At 55.2% G+C, this 18,875-nt stretch overlaps 4 protein-coding genes across 4 annotated transcripts; 2 read left to right on the forward strand and 2 right to left on the reverse strand.

Moving 5' to 3' along the window:
- Positions 1–250: 250 nt before the first annotated feature.
- On the reverse strand, positions 251–2,652 carry BBK36DRAFT_1108726 (hypothetical protein; the record flags this gene model as incomplete). Its single annotated transcript, XM_024889395.1, has 2 exons — positions 251–2,323; positions 2,398–2,652. 2 exons carry the CDS (start codon positions 2,650–2,652, stop codon positions 251–253), a joined length of 2,328 nt encoding a protein of 775 aa, XP_024754096.1.
- Positions 2,653–4,003: 1,351 nt separating this feature from the next.
- On the forward strand, positions 4,004–4,812 carry BBK36DRAFT_1134060 (hypothetical protein). The gene is given in 4 exon segments (XM_024892183.1): positions 4,004–4,119; positions 4,133–4,135; positions 4,200–4,750; positions 4,762–4,812. 3 exon segments carry the CDS (start codon positions 4,013–4,015, stop codon positions 4,747–4,749), a joined length of 660 nt encoding a protein of 219 aa, XP_024754097.1. The 5' UTR covers positions 4,004–4,012; the 3' UTR covers position 4,750; positions 4,762–4,812.
- A 4,426-nt stretch (positions 4,813–9,238) lies between these two features.
- BBK36DRAFT_1108594 (GTPase-activator protein for Rho-like GTPase) lies at positions 9,239–13,071 on the forward strand (the record flags this gene model as incomplete). The annotated part of the gene is given in 6 exon segments (XM_024889379.1): positions 9,239–9,319; positions 9,394–9,424; positions 9,621–10,869; positions 10,889–12,660; positions 12,723–12,856; positions 12,925–13,071. The coding sequence occupies 6 exon segments, from the start codon at positions 9,239–9,241 to the stop codon at positions 13,069–13,071; spliced, it is 3,414 nt and encodes a 1,137-aa protein (XP_024754098.1).
- Positions 13,072–15,075: 2,004 nt separating this feature from the next.
- Positions 15,076–18,501, reverse strand: BBK36DRAFT_1175520 (ARM repeat-containing protein). The gene is made up of 4 exons (XM_024895977.1): positions 18,017–18,501; positions 17,818–17,924; positions 16,855–17,754; positions 15,076–16,794 (listed from the first exon to the last, which is right to left on the reverse strand). Exons 1-4 carry the CDS (start codon positions 18,485–18,487, stop codon positions 15,090–15,092), a joined length of 3,183 nt encoding a protein of 1,060 aa, XP_024754099.1. The 5' UTR covers positions 18,488–18,501; the 3' UTR covers positions 15,076–15,089.
- Between the last annotated feature and the right edge of the window lie 374 nt (positions 18,502–18,875).

Genomic DNA, 18,875 nt, shown 5'->3' on the forward strand with positions numbered 1-18,875 from the left:
TGAATGTCCAACAGAGAACAGCGGGGATCAAGTACGGTCTATACCAAAACAAACAAATTTCCAACCAAGAGGACTTCGAATAAGATGAAGCCTAATCCCAATGTCCAATAGCGCCAGTGTGAGTGCGGTTATAATGTGTAGATGAATAGGCTCCAAACAAAGGAGAAGAGCAAATCGAAAATCAGGCCAGGTACAAAGCCATTGAGACAAGTGCTTAATCTTACACACAAGCGAAACGGTGTCGAACTGCTCACTCAGGCGTCTGCTGAGGCTTCACGCCCAGGCCGCGCAGACGTTGAGAGAGCAGGCTCTCTGGGGCATTTCCGGGCGGGCTGCCGGCTCCTGAGCGGTTGAAGGCATTACACCCATAGCCGGCATCGCCCCTGTTGAGCTTTTCGTACTCTGATGGGCCCCAAGTGCCGGGAGATCTCGAGTTAATTGCAGACGGGCCAGTGTTAGCCTGAGAAGACGAACCGCCGTCATTGTTGTTAGCAGCGGTGATCGACCGCGGGAGACGCAGTGGGATGGGTTCAACAGGAGCAACGCCACCGCGACAAGAGCTGGGCGACGGAGTCTCCATGGGCATCTGGTCTGGAGATGGAATGCCGTCCATCCCATCAAAGGCTGGCATGGTGCCGCTCATAAACAGGCCCAGGCTGCGTCGTCGCAGAGCCTTGTCGTTGGCTAACATGGCCCCCGCACCGCCAGACGTCGAAAGCGGAGGGTTCATCACCCGGATCGGCTTATAGGGGGAAAAGCGTGGCTCCGGCCAAGTTGTCTCGTTGCGCAGCTTCTCCTTCCCGTCTGGCACCCTGTTTGCAAACACGACGCGGATGCTCTTGTACAGGTAAAAGCGCCCCTTGGCAGGACAGCAGATGTGCAAATGGACGAGATACCGGAGAATAGGACGATCGGCCGCCGCTTGAGACATATTTGGCACGTTGTCGATGATAGGGCCGGCAGAGTAACTGCGCTGGCGGATAAAAGTCTTGGTTCCCGGCATCATGCCGGTCAGGTCATAGGGCACTAGGAAGAGTTTGACTGCTGTCTTGTTCGGGTTCTTGATGACGATTTGAATCTGCCCGGTCTCTGGGATTCTGTAGCTCCCTCCCGGGGGGGCCCTCGGCGCACCCGATGAACGCTTGAGCCTGTTGCTAGGCCTGCGTCCTTCTCGATCCACATCCGTGTCTGCATCTTGCCCGGCTGCCTCGCCACCGGCCTGTTGCTTCTTGTCACTGTACCGGCTCTGAGCCTTCCTTCGCGACCTCGACTCCTCTTCCGAGTTGGACAGCCCGTTCTCCAGGTCAATCTGGCCAACATACGGACTGGGGCCATCGTCATACGGCGACTGCCCATGAGAAGCGCTCCCGTAGCTGTAGTAGACAGCCGGGAAGGGGAGTGTCACATGTCGCGGGCATCGGAGGCTGGGTTTGCAGTTGCCCTTGCCCAGCACGCCAATCTGGGCAAGGAACTCAAAAGGCTTTGATGGCGTTGTCGACATACGTCCACGCAGAATACTTTCCTCGTACGAACCAACCATGGAAGCGTGCTGGATCGGCGACGTGTCTGGGCCAAAGGACTGGCGTCGAGATCGCATAAAGGCCGGTGTCTGAGGAGACGAGACGGTGTGGTGGTTGTGCCCAAAACTGGGCGCCGAAGTCAACGAGCGCCGAGGCTGGTGTGCTTGGTATGGCAGGGCACCCTCTCGTCGTGACGAGTGTAGGCTGTGTAGCCGTGATCTTGAGGAGGAGGGGACGAGGGACGAAGCAGAGAGACTCGAGGCAAGCCGTACAGGCTTGCTGTGTCTGGCCGAGGGGAACCCAGGCGGCGTTGAAAAATCAACATCTTCGTTCGACTCAGACTGGACGAGGGGGCTGGTCGGAGGCTGGTAGACGAAACTAGACAGCGATGTCGACAGTGGCGAGCCATCCGACTTGAAGCCATCCACGCCGTCCTTGTCCACCAGTCGTGTCCTCCCGCCATGTGCCCTTGCGCCGTACGAAAATGGCGTAAAATGCCTTGGAGGCGACGTCGCAAACCAAGCATGCTCAGGCGTCCCTCGCTCTCCGCCGGTATCTCTTCTGGGGCCGTTGAGTTGCCTGTTCTCAGACGCTGTTCCGTCCCTCGTAAAGTCGCCGCTGTGGAAGGCTGACCTCGGCCGCTCGATGTCAAGTCCATCTCGCTGTCTCGCATCGACGTTCGAAGGTGACTTGATCTTCTCGGGTGTGATTGTCGCTGGCGGTAAGAGGTTGGGCGGTTCGGGCGAGGATCGACCATGTTCTTGCGCGTGATGGGTGTTCTCTTGCTGAAGCATCGACTCGAGCTGTAGTCACAGGTTAGCAAAAGGCAAGACAAAGGACCAGACTCAAGAGCACAAGACCCATGCCTAGAACTTACATGTTTGCCAGGAATCCAAGTCGGGCTCTCTCCTCGTTTCAACCTCTGTATCAGCTCGGCTCTATCCGAGATGCCGGCCTCCTCGTCTGCCTTTGGCGTCGAAAGATGCATGGGGCCATCGAGAACGGGTCCCTCGCACAGCTCGGTTCGAAGGCTCTCCTCGGAAAGGCGACGATTCCTCGCGGCCGCCGGCTCGATACCGACGGGGCCGGAGGCCGGCGATACATGGCATATGTCGTCCTGGAAGATGGGCATTTGCGTATCCTTCTATGGTGGAGTTCCGCAGCAGCTTCAGAGCAGCTGGGAAGTCCCGGATCATGAGGAGAAGAAATCATGAGTATGAGAGAGTTCAGCCGCCGAAACGATGGACGCAGCGGTAGCCAAGAGCGTCACCATCGGAGCCGATCTACTGGCCAGGCGGTTCATCCAAGCGGGACGCTGTGACTGGGCCCGAAGCCCGAAGTCGAGCCCGATGCTGAGCCTGATCCTGCTCGAGTACCAAAGTACGTACAAGTCGGGGAGATGCCGGCTGAAAATTGGAATCAATGCTAGGTATGGATATTGCCTGCTTCGGCTGCTGCACAAGCCGCTGCAAGGGTTGCCACAAGTACGGCGTACAAGGCACGGGCACGAGTCAAACGAGGGGAGCGTCACGGGTGAAGACGGAGAGGACAGCGAGGGGAGAGACGGCGCCGGCTCTGGGGTGGCAGATATTGGAGATGCTCGGGGTCGCACGGAAGAGGCCGTGAAGGTCAAGTTTGTACGAGCGTCATGGACGGATGCTTGATGTCTTATGTTTATCTTTTACTGCCGGGGCGTTGCTGGGCGGTGAATCACGCAAACATTACGTCGGAGCCCGACATGGCGACATGACGGCCCCGTGGCAAGCCGATAGCGGGAAGTCGAATAGCGCGCTTTAGTGGGGTTGGGGATCATTTACAGCGGGCATGGGGCGAGTGTGGGCGCTGTGTCTGGACACTTAGTGGGCGGCAAGGGGACGGGACTGACTATGTGGACTGGACCTCGATGCGTAAACACGCCCGGCGCAAAGTCCTCTGCAACGCTGTGTCTCTAGACTTCTGGTCTTCGTCATATGTTCTGACCGTGCTGCATCCGATATACTATCAAACAATAGAAGTCAACAGAACCATGCACTGCGCATTCTGTCTCACCTCGAGTGGCGTCACATGGACCGCTGACGCTGTTGCTAGCACTGACTTGCATCCAGCTGATAGCCCGGACTTGGCGCTCCGCCGCCCATCGAGCACCTCGGGTACCTGCTCCTGTATGCGTCCACGCAGCCACCGCCTTGTACCCCCTACGGCATGCTTTCAGCACCCCACTAGCCGGCACTGCCGCTGGAATACAGCCCGTGGCCACTGCATTAGTGCGCTGTTTCGGGCGGCTTTCAGTGCTCACCTGTGAGGGTCCCCCCTACCACCGAGCGGCGAGTCGTTATGGCTCCACTTTATGGCCCGGAAAGGGCTTAGGGGCGTATACTCACCTCGCACCTCACCGGCATCTCATTTTGCTGCATAACGTGGGAAAAAAAAGTTGAAGGGAAAAAAGACATCAAGGGACATAGAACCAGCGATTTCATCGCGACACAGGCTAGATGGCCCCCAAATCGACGTCAGAAGGCGCAGATTCAGCCGAGGTTACGAAGAAGAAGCACGGCTTCAGGGTCGGGCCTGAGAACTTGCCAGACGGGCCATGGCGTCGGAAAGGTAACGTTCAATTTCTCACTGCCTCACATGAGGCATGATCAGAGGATTGGAAAACTCACACGATAGCCCATGTGCAGTTGATAAGAAGAAGCGTGAATTGATTCACAACGCAAAGATCAAGAAGCAGTACGCAAAGATCAAGGCCTCGGAACTAAAGACAGCAGAGCCCAAAGCTCGGCCCAATCACGATGAAAATGAGGATGCCGAGCACGATGGCGAGGGTGAAGCAAAGTCAGCGCAAGGAGATGACGCCAAGGACGAAGTCGGAGAGGCAGCCGAACAGATCCATCCCACCAGACAGCTCATGTTAAAGGACGAGAGCATGGCGCAAGCCGGAGCTGTGCCCGACAAGACGACTGGCCCTAGCGACGGCGAGCGACGCAGGACGCGGCGCCCTGGCTACTACGAGAAGCAGCTCAAGAAGGCGGCGGAGCGCCGAGAGGAGGCTGAGAAGAGGAGAAAGGAGTGGGAGCGGCGGATGGAGGAGCGCGCGCAGAAGCAGGCTGAGCGGGAGAGGTTCAAGAAAGCCATGGCCAAGACGAGGGACAAGGACGGGAAGAAGAAGCTGGGCAGGGAGAGCTCGCTGCTGTTGGAAAAGGTGAAGAAGCTTGTCGGTCAGAAGTGAGCAGCAATGGTGGGGATTTTCTTGCATTGTTTGGTGTTTTGTTAGGATACCATGGCATTGATATCAGGTTTGGGGACGGCATGGTCGTATCTTCATACGTCTACCCTAGGTAATAATAGACACATAAATTGGCGTTGATGCTGACTGTAACAGCAAGATGGATAGTGCGTCAAAGCTGGGAACAAGATCACTGCGTGTGAGTTCTCATTGACTCACAACGCGACCCTATAGCAAGCTGAGCAATCTGAAGAAATGCCTGTCAAACCGGTGATTATGGGGCTGTGGATTCTACAAGACTTCGGCCATCTACGTCAATCTCGCAGAAGCAAGTCTCGGAGCCCTACTCAGCCCAAAAGAAAGGGGACAAGCAGAGAAAGGCTGTCTACACGGCATAACAAACACCAATAATTGTCCAATTCAGTTTGAAACAACGGCCACGGCAAGATGTACAGTTGCCTAAAGGAGACACGGCTCAATATCACCAGCTGGAGACGAGCGGCAGGGACTTCATCGGCAGATCGACAGCTCGACAAGGTTTCTTTGCGCATGTGGTTGTTCAGATTCCCCTGGGTGAAACCGCATGCATTTCTGGACCTGGGGATGGTTGACTCCGATTGTACGACATGATCGTAAGCTTTTGATGACCGAAGTTTCCGTGGGCTGAGACAGTGGGAGGGCTGTGGTAGTCGACTCATAGAGGGCTCCGTACGTATACTATATCTGATGTGGTGTTATTCGGAGACTTCGGCCATTGGCAATGGAGTAGTACCGTGTTTGGTAGGTAGTATTATAAGTCAGAGGTCAGAGAGAGCTGGATGTCTGAACAAGGTTCTGATGGACGCGGGCTGCGACAAGGTACAGATCGGGAAGTTGGTTCGGCCAATTGATGGGGGTTGGCCATTTAACTGAGGCGCCTTGGTGGTCTTGATTGTAGCCGGAAAAGCCGCTCTGTTTGGGGATCAATGGATGCTAATGGGATAATTTCGAAGTGTTTGTTGGATACCAAGTGCTGGGGATTGCCTCTCAATTTTGGTGAAGGTTGGGTGAGCGAATCGAAGGACACATGAAGCCACCATCGCGGAGATATACATGCAGTTACATGTACTTGGTACTCACAGTCATCTAAAGAATGTAGTGTGCTTCAGCCGTATTGAATCAAGCCTCTCATTCGACATGGCAGAAGCATGTGCTCATCTATCACTTGATTTCTTCATTTCACCGAGTCCTTGAGACTCAGTGAACCAACGCCCCTCCGAGCCAATCTGATGCCCGCAACGCTCGTTTCACGTTGGCTGGCAAAACCTGGAAAGAAAAGGCCAATCAAGGTGAAACACGGCCCTAGTGAAAAGAAGGGGGTCAAAGTCATGCCGTGAAACACAGCGCGGGATGCTGACTAAGGAATCATTCTTTTCTCCCCCGATACATGATGGAATGTTGGCTTGATATCACGGTTTTTGGCTTCGTTTAGATAGAAATGAAAAGAAAGATAAACGTGGGTGGTGGATTAGGAAAGGGCTGATATGCAGACGGGGTTGTGCGCGATTCCCGCTGCCGAGGCAGATGGAAGTCGAGATTTTCTGTTTCTGGAGTGTGGAATCATCAATTTGAGCCGTCACATCCCCACGGGTTGTTTTGGCGGTGGGATCCCCTGGTCCTGTTAGTTCTCTCACTTGCACGGTAACATGGAACCTGCTTCGTCCAGACAGAGGAAGTCCAGACACAGTTGAAGATACGGAGTACTTGCCTATACATTACATGTTCTTTGCAAGACCTCGATTTGCAAACAGCCTCGGAGGCAAAGATGTTTCAAAAGGGGGGAGGGGAAGAAAACCATCAAGCTAATGCCGTGTACCGACGGCTATTGGTGGCAAGTGTTGTTCACTCAACGTTGAAAGAAGAAATCGTCTTCGTGCTACCATAGTACTTGACCTATGTACAAGGTACCCTGCATTGTTACTTCGAGGCCACAGGGCGCCGTTTGTATAAGGTTGTTCTGCTGCAGAATGTGGGAATCCATGGACGTACGAGGTGCAACGCGAGGCATCTTGGCTTCAATGCGGCGTCAGCTGAACAAAGCAGAGCGAGTCTCGCTGCTGTGAGACATCGTGGCACGTCCGTACACGCATCAATGTATGTATACTACTACCTTGGATAAAGTGCATGCGGTTAGTGATAGTAATCTACAGTGTCGGTTTCAGCCTCTCCGAGTGTGAAGGAGGTGAATCGTGTCGTTCCCCATACGAGTTGCCGCAACACCCAGACGGTACCATCGGAACAGCAACAGACACGCGGCCGATCCCCAGACAGCGCCAAGGCAGGCCGCTACACCCGCTGGAGCTTAGAAGCTGGCTTTTGGTGTTGGTGACCGCTCGTTCGAGTCCCTTATCCGGGGCGGCGGTTCGGCGGCTTGAGGCGCGAGAAGCTCCAAGAGGGGACCGGTAGCTCCCTTCATTTTAGGCCTGAGTAGAGGTACCTACTTATACCAACGTGAAGTGAGTACGGGGGATTGCGAGTAGCATCGACGTGCCCGACGATGTTGGAGAGAGATTTACTTTTGGTGCTCAAAATGTGTCGTCCGTATGAGCAGATGAAGTTGGGGTTTGACAGAATAATGCTTCCTCTACATGTATCCGTCAGCACAGAAGGTCATGTTGCAACGTGCTGCTGCAGGCTGGACCAGACACAGCATGCGGCCCCATGTAGGTATGTACCCTATGTACTTGCATGTTACTGGCCTCGACACAGGTGCATGTTTCAGCCTCTTCTCGAATGGCGAGACACTTGAGACTTTGTAAATAGTAAAGTAGAAAACGAAGGGGAAAAGGGAGCAATTCGATTCTAATATGAGAATTACGCGTATTGTACAAAGTCTTTTCCACTTGGCACGATTGGTGCTTGTTCCTGTTCCTGAAGGGCAGCCCCTGAACTTGGCTTCCGAGGTCAACTTTTGCAGTCGGACAAGCTGCGCCACGTCTGCTGCCAGGTACAGGTACAGGTACCAAGAGAAAAGAGCCGGGTCCCACAACGGTTCGTGTGCTTGGTGTGAATTGAGGGCAAGAGCTTTAAACGTTCAATCAAAAGACGCTCCGTACTAAAAGGCGACCATCTCCTTTATTGTCGTTCATGGTATGGGGTACATAGTACAAGCCTCTCCAACCTCTCACCCATTTGCTTCAATCTTGGGAGCCGTACTGTACTTGATGGTTCCCGGAGCGTTGGCGAGGCTGTTGGGCGGTCGAGCGTGCGTGTACCTTATGTACGTGTAAGGAGTAAGTGGGAACCACCAACTTGCATGCAGATGGTGATATCGGACCATGTGCTTTTTTCTTCGATCTCAGCTCGGACAGATGTGCGAGGCGGTACCAATGGAAGGCGTCTTGTACTACAGTACCTACCCGCTTTCAGTCCAGACTCTTGACGTCCATGGATCTGGAGACGTACCATTAGATGTACCTATAACGTTCCTGAGAAGGAGGACAAGATGAGGCTTGGTATCTTCCGTACAAAAAGCACCCGAAAATGGCGACGAGAAAGGAGAAAATCCCCATCCTCTGCGACAGTCGCCCTGCATCTTCCATCTTCACCATCACGCGCAGCTGATTTGCGTGGCTTGACGCTAAGGTACACAGCATGAACCAAGCGACGTGTTAAACAACCCGTCTGCCGTGAATCTGCACCGTCTCACTTGGGACCGGTACTTGGCCGGTACTTTGCATCTCGACATGGACGCAGCGGCGCAGAACCTGTAACGCCCTGCCAACGCCGAACAATGTACCCGTCCCGTACCATGTTTTAGGGGACCATGGGGGGGCTATTCCTCTACGGGCGGTATGCGAGGGCCGCTATGGGGGGGTTCTGGCAATGGGGGGTCCTGTCTGTTTGGGGGGTCCTTTTTGGGGCGTGGCAGTCCCTGGTACCTGCTTCTACATGTACCAGCAGCACCAACTCAAGGCCAGCACAGCACATCCCCTCCCCGTGGTCCATCTCCATCCTTGAGCATCTTCTGTCCGTCTCGCCGCTATTCCCTCCGCCTTCTCTCCTCTCTCCTCGTCACGATCCTCCTCTCTGCTCGCACCAGCCGCGGCCCCCCTTGTCTTGGAGCAGCGACTGCATTGCTCTGTGTAGCACACGGCTCCAGCCGTCCGCAAGGCCCGACCACGAGCGCCTCTTCTTTTTGCTGCCGCCAGAGCTTGCGCCAAGACGCCTCTCCTCTGCAGTCTCTCTGCTCTGGCCACGACGAGACGACCGACAATACGGAACGGCTTCTGCTTGCTGAGCGTCACCCTATCGATGCCTGTGCTACTCCGCCCGTAGCCCGTCAAACAAGCCCGCATACAACGACCCGGCCGTCTACGCTTTGCTGACGAGAGACATCGGAGACCGCACCGCCTGCGAGACCGCATACAGACACCACGCTGGTCGGGATATATACGCATATAGTGTTGACAAGGCATTTTCCGGCTCCGTCTATTTCACCCTCTAGCCCATCATGTCTGCCGGCATAGTGGACGACTATTTGGAGACGCCGATGGAGGCCGACGATGCGTTCCCCTGTAAGGGCTGTGGTGAGGTTTGTAATCCCACTTCGCGCTGCGGGATGTGCCCCTGGGTCAAGGCCTCGAACTGACGGCATTCGCCCTGTAGATACTTGAAGAAGGCAAAGCTTTTGAATTGGGTAAGTGTTTTCTGCTGTCCAAGCAATGTTAAGGCAAGAGAGAGAACGAGATTCTCTCAATGTCGCCGCAGTCTCTGTCGACGGGCGACCCCCATTGTCCTTGACCGCCACGAGCTTGTCAACATATGTCCATGTCGTGATTTTTGCTCTAGCTGCGTTACTGTGAGCGTACTGTAGCTGACATGTGTCCTGCCAGCTGGCAACCGGTGGCATCTCGACTGCTTTCGCTGCACCACCTGCGGCTCCCTCCTCGACTCCGATGCCAATCTGCTGCTGCTCGGCGATGGCTCCCTCATCTGCAACAACTGCACATACAGTTGCACGGCCTGCGGCAACAAGATCGAAGACCTGGCCATCCTGACGGGCGACCAGGCCTTTTGCTCGACATGCTTCCGCTGCCGAAACTGCAAGCGCAAGATCGAAAACCTTCGCTACGCTAGGACCTCGCAGGGCATTTTCTGCATGGACTGCTATGAGACTCTGATGGCTAGGAGAAGGAAAAAGTCCAAGGCGGCCGCAGCAGCCAAAGCGCGGGAGAAAGACCAGCCGCCAGCGGTGCCGGAAAAGTCGCTCCCTGCCCTCCCGCCGGGGGCCATTCCGAACAATGCCTTCTCCGACGACCGCGTCGACCCCGACGGGCCTACGGAGCTGTCGCCTCGCCCTCGCACCGGCCATCGACATAATGAGTCGTCGGCTCGCGGCGGCTCCAAGGCCTCGCGCTCTCCGGAACGTGCAGCTGGTGATGGCAAAGATGGCCTAAGCCTGCCGTCAACCACATATCGCAGAAACCGCAATTCGACTATTACTTCCAATAACGGTGATGGTGGCGACGGCTTCTTGATATCCGTGGCTCTCGACACAGGCGCCCAGTCGCCCAATGGCTCCCAGAAAGAGGGCACCAGCGAGGCAAGCAAGAAGAAGGACAAGGAGCCTCGGCCGACCATGTCTGATAAGCGCGTCGATTCGCACTCCTCCGCCACGCACATCGCTTTTCTTGGAGCAGCTGCCGCTGCCGCCGCGCCTGATCCCTCGCAGTCGAAGCCGGCGTCTCGATCTGCTTCCAAGTCGGACGCCAAGGCATCATCTTCCGCTGACGACGTCAAGCTTCAGGATGCTCCTAAGAAGAGAAGACCTACTGAGTCGCGGAGCGATAGTTCGCAGTCCGTCCCTCAACAGCAGGACCCCAGTCGGACCGGCACCAGCACTCCGCGGAAAGACAGCACCTCGCAACAGTCCGATCCGCGAAAGGCGATGGACAGCACTCCTAGTTCACGATCGTCTTACGATTCCAAAGGCCAAGATGACGAGATTCCCACCGCTAAGATCGGACCTCGCTCTGACAGCATGAACAAGACCATTCCGCGAAAGGAGGTTCCGTCTGCATCGAACCGCTCTGGTATTTCCCCCCCTCCCAGTACATTCACGTTCGCTTTACTGACGTTTTCGTGTTTCAGTCAATGGCAGCCCAAGTACCGCGCAGGGCAAGACGTCCACCGAGGACGGTCCACGCCAGAGCCCTCCCTCTAGGTCTGGCGCTACTGACAAGGCCTTGACCGACACGTACATGCAGCCCAGAGCCGCGCCTGTCCCCCCAAGCAGCTACACGCAGAGCCCCCCCAAGGAGCCTGCGCCGCCGGTGCCCAAGGGCGCTCACGCCTCGCCGAGCTCGCCCAAGCTTCCTAGGTGGAGCAGCGGTGCAGATTTTACCATGGAAGAGGACATGGTCAGGATACTCGGTGCCGACGAAGGCTCATCGTCGATCCTCAGGCGCGTCTCCAACGCTGTCCGCCACGGCCGCACGAGCAGCGTCGAGTCCAACCAGAACCTTGCGGCTCGAACCACCCACACTCGCAGCATCAGCGAGACGACGCGCGGGGCCATCTCCCCTCGGTGGCCCAAGACGCAAGACGATGCCAACGGCCAGGACCTGGGAAGTCCTTCTTCGCTTACTGCGCCGGATAGCGCCGCGCTGCTTAAGCAGCAGCTCAGGTCTTCTGAACAGCGAGTGGCCGAGCTGGAGAGGCAGTTTGGTGCCGAGAAGGATCTGCTGAGTATCAACCAGAAGCTGATTGAGAAGAGGAAGACGGTTTCCGTGCTGGACACCCAGACTGAGATTATGATTCGACAGTTGGAGGTGTTGGCCGGATACGTCGAGCGGGCAAAGGAGACGCAGGCTCCTATTGACGTCAAGGAGCTGGAGGAATCCGCCATCAAGGAGTTTGTCGAGAAACTCGAAAAGGTCAAGCAGTCCTTTACCGAGGAGATCGAGCGTCTCCACGAAGAGCGCGATCAGCTTGTCGAGGAGAAGAACCAGGCTGCGACGGACCGCGACCGTGCACTCATGGAGTTTGAGCAGCTGTCTTCCAAGAACGCTCAGCTGGCGGACATGAACAACGACCTCACGCACCAGATCCAGGAGCGCTTCAAGTCTCAGATTGGCAACGACGGCAAGTCAAACGGCCTGGGCATCTACAAGGGCGGCGCTTCGTCCATCAACCTCGACACCGCAAGCGTGACGACGGGCACGACGCTCGTCCCCGACGAGGACCCGACGATTGTCGAGCACGGGCCCACCGTGGTCCATGTCCGGAAGGGCCAGGTCAAGAAATTCAACTGGAAGAAGGGGTCCAAGACCATGGCCCAGAACATCACCAAGGGCGTCGGCCGCGCCGTCGTTGCTTTTCAGAACGATCGCGAGCGGATGCAGCAGCAGGGCGGCATGCCTCCTGGCGGCGACAGCATTGGCATCCCGTACAACATGACCGTGGCCCAGAGCGACGCCTCCGAAAAGGCGGCTTCCAACCCTTCTGCTGGACGACAGCATCAACAGCAGTTTGGCTTCTTTGGAAAGAAGAACGCGTCGGCCAAGACGGGCCCCGTCGCCCCGGCCAATGTCGTAGTCGCGCAAGCGGCTCCCGAGCCTCCCTCGACACTGTTTGGATCCGAGCTTGCGGAGAGATGCGAGTATGAGCATCGCCAGATTCCTAGTGTGGTGACTCGATGCATCGAGGAGGTGGAGCTGAGAGGCATGGATCAGGAGGGCATCTACCGGAAGACGGGCGGCAACTCCCAGATCAACCAGATCAAGGAGGGCTTCGACAAGGACGAGGACTATGACATTTCCGATCCCGACCTCGACATCACCGCCGTCACGAGCGTCTTGAAGCAGTACTTCCGAAAGCTGCCCAACCCCCTGCTGACGTTTGACATTTACGAGAAGGTGCTGGAGTCGAATTGTGAGTTTTGTCTCTTGATCCTCAATCGTTGGCGTCTCTTTTATTCTAATCTTTTATCGCAGCCATCATCGACGAAGCCGAACGGTGCTCGTATCTACACAAGGTCTTTACTTCGATGCCCCAGAGCCACCGCGACTGTCTGGAATTCCTCATGTTCCATCTTCATCGCGTGGCAATTAGAGAGCCCGAGAACTTGGTGAGTCATTTTCAGCGTCCCTCCCCATCGCCACTCGATGACAAGTCGCTCGTTCTAACCTACAGCAGATGTCGCCTAAAAACTTGGCCGTCGTGTTCGCGCCAACCATTATGCGGGATCTCAGCATTGAGCGTGAGATGACGGACATGCACAACAAGAACCTTGCGGTTCAGTTTGTCATTGAAAACACGCACAGGATCTTTGACGATGAATAAGTGTCAGTACCAACACACAACAACTTGCGGAAGGCCATGTTGGTCGGCCACAGTGTGTGTGTTGGTCCCTGTTATGCGCTCACGGCTACTGGTGGTTTCTCGTCATGATTCGATTCCCCCTTGCTTTCGGGTTTGTCGGTTTTAGCGAGACGAAGTTTCTTTTGGCGTTTTGTGCGTGTCCATGAAAAGTAATGTCGACGTTTCTATCTCCCTTTCACGCTGGCTTCATCATCAAGAGCGAGATTGCAACGAAAGGCGAGGCTGGGGCACCGTCTGCCTTTTCTTCCGTTCCTCCTCGGATTCTTGCACCGTATTTCCCCTCACACTGCTACTTACTGTTTGTTGGTGGCTTTTTTCTTCTTCCGTTTCGCCCGCCCCGGTTTGGACTTTTCTCATTTCTTTACATTGTGGGCGGCATGACATTTATGTATCTTACAACATTCAACTCGAGCTAGCTTTTGTGTGGCTTGGTCACGAACAAACAGGCCGAAATGCTTTTGGTTTTCCTGAAATTCTTCGCTCGAGTTTATTATGCATGTTGCTTCCGAAGAAGTACCTTTTGCCTTTTTACGTTTGCCAGCATTGATGAGATGAGAGAGGGGGGATGCTACGATAACTTGTGTCCTCGTTGGACTTTCTCGCCCCCCCTTTTCGTGTGCCTTTTTTTTCCTTGACGCTGAATCTTGGCGAGCAACGTTGTTTTACTGCAGTGCCTTTTACCTTTTTTCCACGGCTACCTACGACATTTTTGTACTTTTGTGCTGTTGTACTCGTGTATTTGTGTATCATTGTTGCTTCTGTCTTTTCTATCCATGTCTTTTGTAACCATTTCATGCGTTGAAACGTTTTTGGACTTTTGATTGCATTTTGTCACATTAAGCAGGCGGGGCGGAAAATGTAGATACCAGTATAACCGAGTTCAAAAGCCCGATTTCTTTCTCTAAAGTTCTGAGTGAGGGGAGGGAAGGTTGAGTTGGTTGATTGAACACTTTCTCATCCTGAGAGAAACGAAGCGAGTCAAGACGGGAAGAAAAAAGGGGCAAGGAAGGGAAATGTATAAACATTAATGAGATTGTATATGCACCACTTTCCCTTACCTTACCTAGCTGAGGTAGCTGAGGTGCTTTTTTTGCTTGTTAATGTGAGGCATGGGTTTTTATGTATATATAAATATATATATATACTACCTATATATATACTCTTTGTATGCCTAGGTATAAGAAGTGCTGGATTTCTAGTATCTGTCAGTGATTTAAAACGTCATGTTATGGTGTTAATAGCAAAGGAATTGCAAGTTCCTAGAAAGACCTCACGTTTCCTTCTTTTTACCTACCTATATCTCAGGTTACGACACAGATCTGCTACTTCTATCAAAGGTGGCCCTGCTCACATCCTTCGCCAATATTAGCCTCGCCCAAACTCGCAGATCAAGTGTTATAACAACGAAATTACAATAACTACCTAGATAAAAGAAACAGCTGCTATCTACTGTAAATTAAAAAACAGGGTTCTACTAGCAAGGCCCAGCCGCTCAAAGTTGTCACCAGGCAAAGAATGACAGTTACTTGAAAGAAGAAAATAAAAGGACCCAAAAAAGGTCACATAATGAAATACAGCTTTTTTGTTCTCGAAAAAACACATCGCAGAAGCAAAAAGTAGAAGAAGGGAAACAGTAGTTTTGGTTTACAAGGACAATAGTACTAATAAGACACGAAAAAGATGAAATCAAAAAAGAAGAAGAGAAGAATTCAAAAAGCCGAGGGAAAGACGAAGGAAAGAAGAAGAAGAAGTCTCACTTCACCCGCTTTTTGTCCTTCCAACACCCATCCGTCCATCACAGACATCCACGTATTCCAAGTTCACGTCTACTAGAGTAAACACTCGTTTCTCCACGCATCGTCCCATCCATCAGAGGACTTTCCCTCGCTCAGGTTCTCCAGAGGCCTCTCAGACCTTGAAACCAAACGCTGGACATCGGAGCGGCGTGAAAGCAATCAAAATAATCCAAAGCCAAGAGCTCATGAAAACATGCCATCCTCGCGCTGCTTCTTCACAATGTAATACGTAATCAAGCTCTTCGGATCGTCCCGAATCTCAGCCATGCCCTCCCAGAAAGCCGCCTCGCCGACGCGCGCATGCAGCGCGACGCAAAGCTTGACGGCGTCCATCCGCACGCCCGAGTCCGTCGACTCCAGACACCGGCCCGCCAGCCCAGTCAGCCGCAGCAGCTCCTTGTGCGTCGGCACGTACTCGGGCCGCTTGTCGAGCATCTCCTTGAGCACGTGGAGCCCCATGCTGAGGGTGCGGCAGCCCTCGACGGTGGTGTCGCTGCACAACTGCAGGCGCTTCGTGAGCACGACGGCCGTCTCGGAGCCGTCGCTGAGCGTCACCAGCTCGTCCGCCAGGAGCTCGAGGCCGCTAACCACGTGTGCCCTGGTGTCGTAGCTGCCGCGGGTCTGCAGGAGAGACTCGAGTCCCCGTGAAACGTGAGGCTGAAAGTTCTTTCGCTCCTTTTTCAGCAGCAGCTTGATCGTCGTCAGGATCTGAGCCTTGACGTCCTGGGCCTTGTCTGCGGGGAGGTCGGACAGGGGATCCTCGAGGTACTGGAACAGGCCCACCAGAAGGGCTTCGAATCGCTGATCTGTGAAGACGGTCTTAGGGTCTCGGATCAGGGACTGCAGCTTTCGGAAGCCGTGCACTTCCAGCGTCTTGGACCTGATCTTGGAGATGCCGCTGTCCAGGAGTCGAGCATTTTGTCCATTCTTCTCCGGAAGCCCAGACTCGTCCGACAGAGACCTCCGAATGTTGGCGGCGTCTTCGTTGATCGTCCTCTCTTCCAAAACAGGCGCTGTCGGCAGCGATGGGGTCGGCATCGGCTGGTCTTCAGTAAAGGGGTCTTCGTATACTTTCAGTCGCGGAGACTGCGAGTTTCCAGAGGGGAGAACGGCGGGAGGCGAGGCGGGCATGTATGCTGGCTGCCGTGGCGACTCTAACCTAGGCGCAGCCGACTGTATGCTAGAAAGTGTCGGTACCACCAGGGTAAGATCGTCGGTCGCCCTGGTTGGACTCATGGTATGAACCGTGGTTTGAGAGTGCCTAAGCCTGGCTGGGCTGGCTCGCGGTGAGGGGATTTGCGTCGGCCGCACGAATGTGGGCGAAATCATGCCCGACTCGCTTGCGTGAGATGCATGGTGAGCCCTCGAGGATGGCCTCTTTGGCGTGGTCGCGCCTCCTTGCCTTGAAGAGGTCGACGACGTCGCAGAGGTAGCTTTGCCTGGCTCTGGGCTGGGCTGGTCTCGAACCGAGTAAGGGCCAGCCGTTGCGGGACGAGCCACCTCTGGTCGTCTCTTGGCTGGCCGCATAGGAGCTACCGACATGCCGCCTGCGTTGACCGATATCGTGTTAGTGTCGGTTCGGTGCCGCGCCAGCGGCTTCGAGGCAGTTGTGCTGAGCTGCGGGTTGGAAGTGTGAGGCGAGGCGGTGGTGAATGAGGACATGGCAGATCCGGGCCGGGTTGGTAGGTTTCTCGTCGCCAGCGCGGCCTTCTTCTGAGCCAGCATGGCGTCTCTCAGGCTGGGCTTGCTGCTGGTCGCAGTGGTGCTCCTCGAGAAGCCTGCGCCTGGCCTGGCAGCGGCTGGTGCTTCCACCTTTTTCCCCGAGCTGGGGTTGTTCGGGTCCTTCAGGAGCAGCTTCTGGGCGGTAGTGTCCAAATCGGCCATCAGTCTAATGAATTGATTGTTAGACAACTTCCCTGTGAGATATCAAAGTATGCAAAAGACTTACGCATCAGCTCTTGCTGGCCAGATCGTCCAATATCTCCAGTAACACGCCCGCATCTTTTCCCTGACGGTGGGGTTGGCGTCACCCAAGGCCTTCTTGATACACTTCTCGATCAAGTCAACGCCCCCCGTGTGCTCAATGTGGTTCTTGTGATGGGCCTCCTTCTTCAGTATGGTAATCAACCACCCGGCCGCATACGTTCGAGGCTGCACATTCTTGTCCTGGACGGCGCCCCAAATGTGCTGCATGATGCGGGGCGTGTACGTGACCTTGCTGATGATGACGTCTATGGCAGTGTTGGCCATCTGGGAGCTGATCTTCTTGGTATTGGCAGACAGCTTCATAAACGTCTGCATGAGGAGCTCGACCAGCGGATCCATCGCGGGCCCAAACGCGACGGCCATCTCCTGGACCAGACTGCAGCCCTCCTTCGACAAGCTTGTGCGCAGAGAGTTGATGGCCTTGATGATGCCGTCCAGCAGCCCCTTGAGGCCAACAATGAACGTGTCCGTGAATTCGGCCGGGGCGTTGCCAGCCACCAATCTCCGCAGCGTCACGATGCTCTGCTCTCTCTTCATCCAGTTGTGTTCGGACTCCTTGCCTTCGAAGTATGGGGTCATCTCCCTAATGATGTCGTCCAATTCGCGATTGGTGTTAACGTATTGCGGTTCAACGGGTTCGGCTGGAATGTCGGCCATCGGGGTCGTAGGTCGTTCGCTGGCGGCAAAAGACGAGGGCGCGGACAGGGCAGGTCGCGAAGCAGTAGGCGCGGCATCTGATGGGGTCTCTGAGCGAGGACCGGCGGGCGCAAGAGCCTTGACGATGGCCTGTTCGATGGCGGGTCGGATCTTGTAGTTCTTCAGTTGTCGCTTCAGGTCGGACTTGGCAGCCGCGGGCGCATTCCTGAGCATTGAATTAGCCGAACTGTATGAACGATGTGAGAAGGAGGTGCAGGGTGAATCTCACTTGAAGAGTTCGATCACGGTGCTCTTAGCAGTATCTCGGACCATTCCGTCCGCATCCTCCAGAAGATCCATGAGCATGGGGACGAAACTACGAAACGGCAGTCCGTGCTGTTGATGAGTCTAGAGAGAGAGAGAGACAGAGAGAGAGTGATTAGTCCTCAGCCAGCACGAGTACACCCTCCACAGAATCGATGTATTACCTCCAAAAGCCACTGCATAGACGCCTCCTTGGCCCTCGGGTTCTTGCCGACCATGGCCGTGTTTCGAATCGAGCGCTCGACGTCGGCGGGGGCAACGGCGTACAGCGTGTTGAGGCTCTGCAGCGCCAGGGCGCGGGGCTTGTCCTTGGAGTCGCCCAGCTTCTCGATGACGAGGGGCAGCGTGCGCGCGGCCTCTTTCGCTAAATGCTTGGGCTCCTGGCGCGACATGCGCGTAAAGAGGTGGTTGAGCGCCGTGAAGCCGGCCGTGGCCAGGGCGACGTGCTGGGAGCTGGAGGCGAGGCGCAGGCCATCGAAGAGCTGGGGGATGCACGTCTCGGGGATGTTGTGCTGCTTGATGCCGGACTTGATGGCGTTGACGTACTGGACCTTGACGTCGAAGTGGGTGTTGTCGTTGCGCAGGACGGTCGCCAGGTTGTTGACCTGGTCGTCGGTGAGCTTCGTGTCGGCCATGGCGCCGGTGGCAGGCCGAGGCTGCTGCTTGCTGGATGACCTGCGCCGTGTCAGCATCGGTCTGCTGCGCATGATGCTGTTGAAAGGAGGGAGTGACTCGCGGTTGTTGACTGGCTTGTCGCAAAACCAACAGCAGAGCCTGGCGCAAGTTGGGGACTCACAGGAACAAGGTGTTGCGCCTTTGCGATCACACACACAGACACACACACTCTCTCCGATCTTGTGCTTCTTTTTCTTTGTTTCTTCCTTCTTCTTCCTTCGTCCTTGTCTGTTGTCGCTCGTCCGGCAAATGCTAACGTCTCAGACACACAATGCGCAGCAATCGCTGGAATGGCAATGGCATCTGGAGCTGGAGGGGCAGCCGCAAATGGATTCTTATGTAAGTCGA

Source organism: Trichoderma citrinoviride (assembly GCF_003025115.1).
Source record: "Trichoderma citrinoviride strain TUCIM 6016 unplaced genomic scaffold BBK36scaffold_1, whole genome shotgun sequence".
NCBI lineage: Eukaryota > Fungi > Ascomycota > Sordariomycetes > Hypocreales > Hypocreaceae > Trichoderma > Trichoderma citrinoviride.

Excerpts from the sequence above, each read along its gene's own strand:
- BBK36DRAFT_1134060 (XM_024892183.1), top strand. The coding sequence starts at position 4,013 with ATGGCCCCCAAATCGACGTCAGAAGGCGCAGATTCAGCCGAGGTTACG.
- BBK36DRAFT_1175520 (XM_024895977.1), bottom strand. The coding sequence starts at position 18,487 with ATGGCCGACACGAAGCTCACCGACGACCAGGTCAACAACCTGGCGACC. Across the intron at positions 17,755-17,817 it reads ACCGTGATCGAACTCTTCAA|GAATGCGCCCGCGGCTGCCA; the intron begins GTGAGATTCACC and ends TTCAATGCTCAG. Across the intron at positions 16,795-16,854 it reads TGGCCAGCAAGAGCTGATGC|ACTGATGGCCGATTTGGACA; the intron begins GTAAGTCTTTTG and ends TCAATTCATTAG.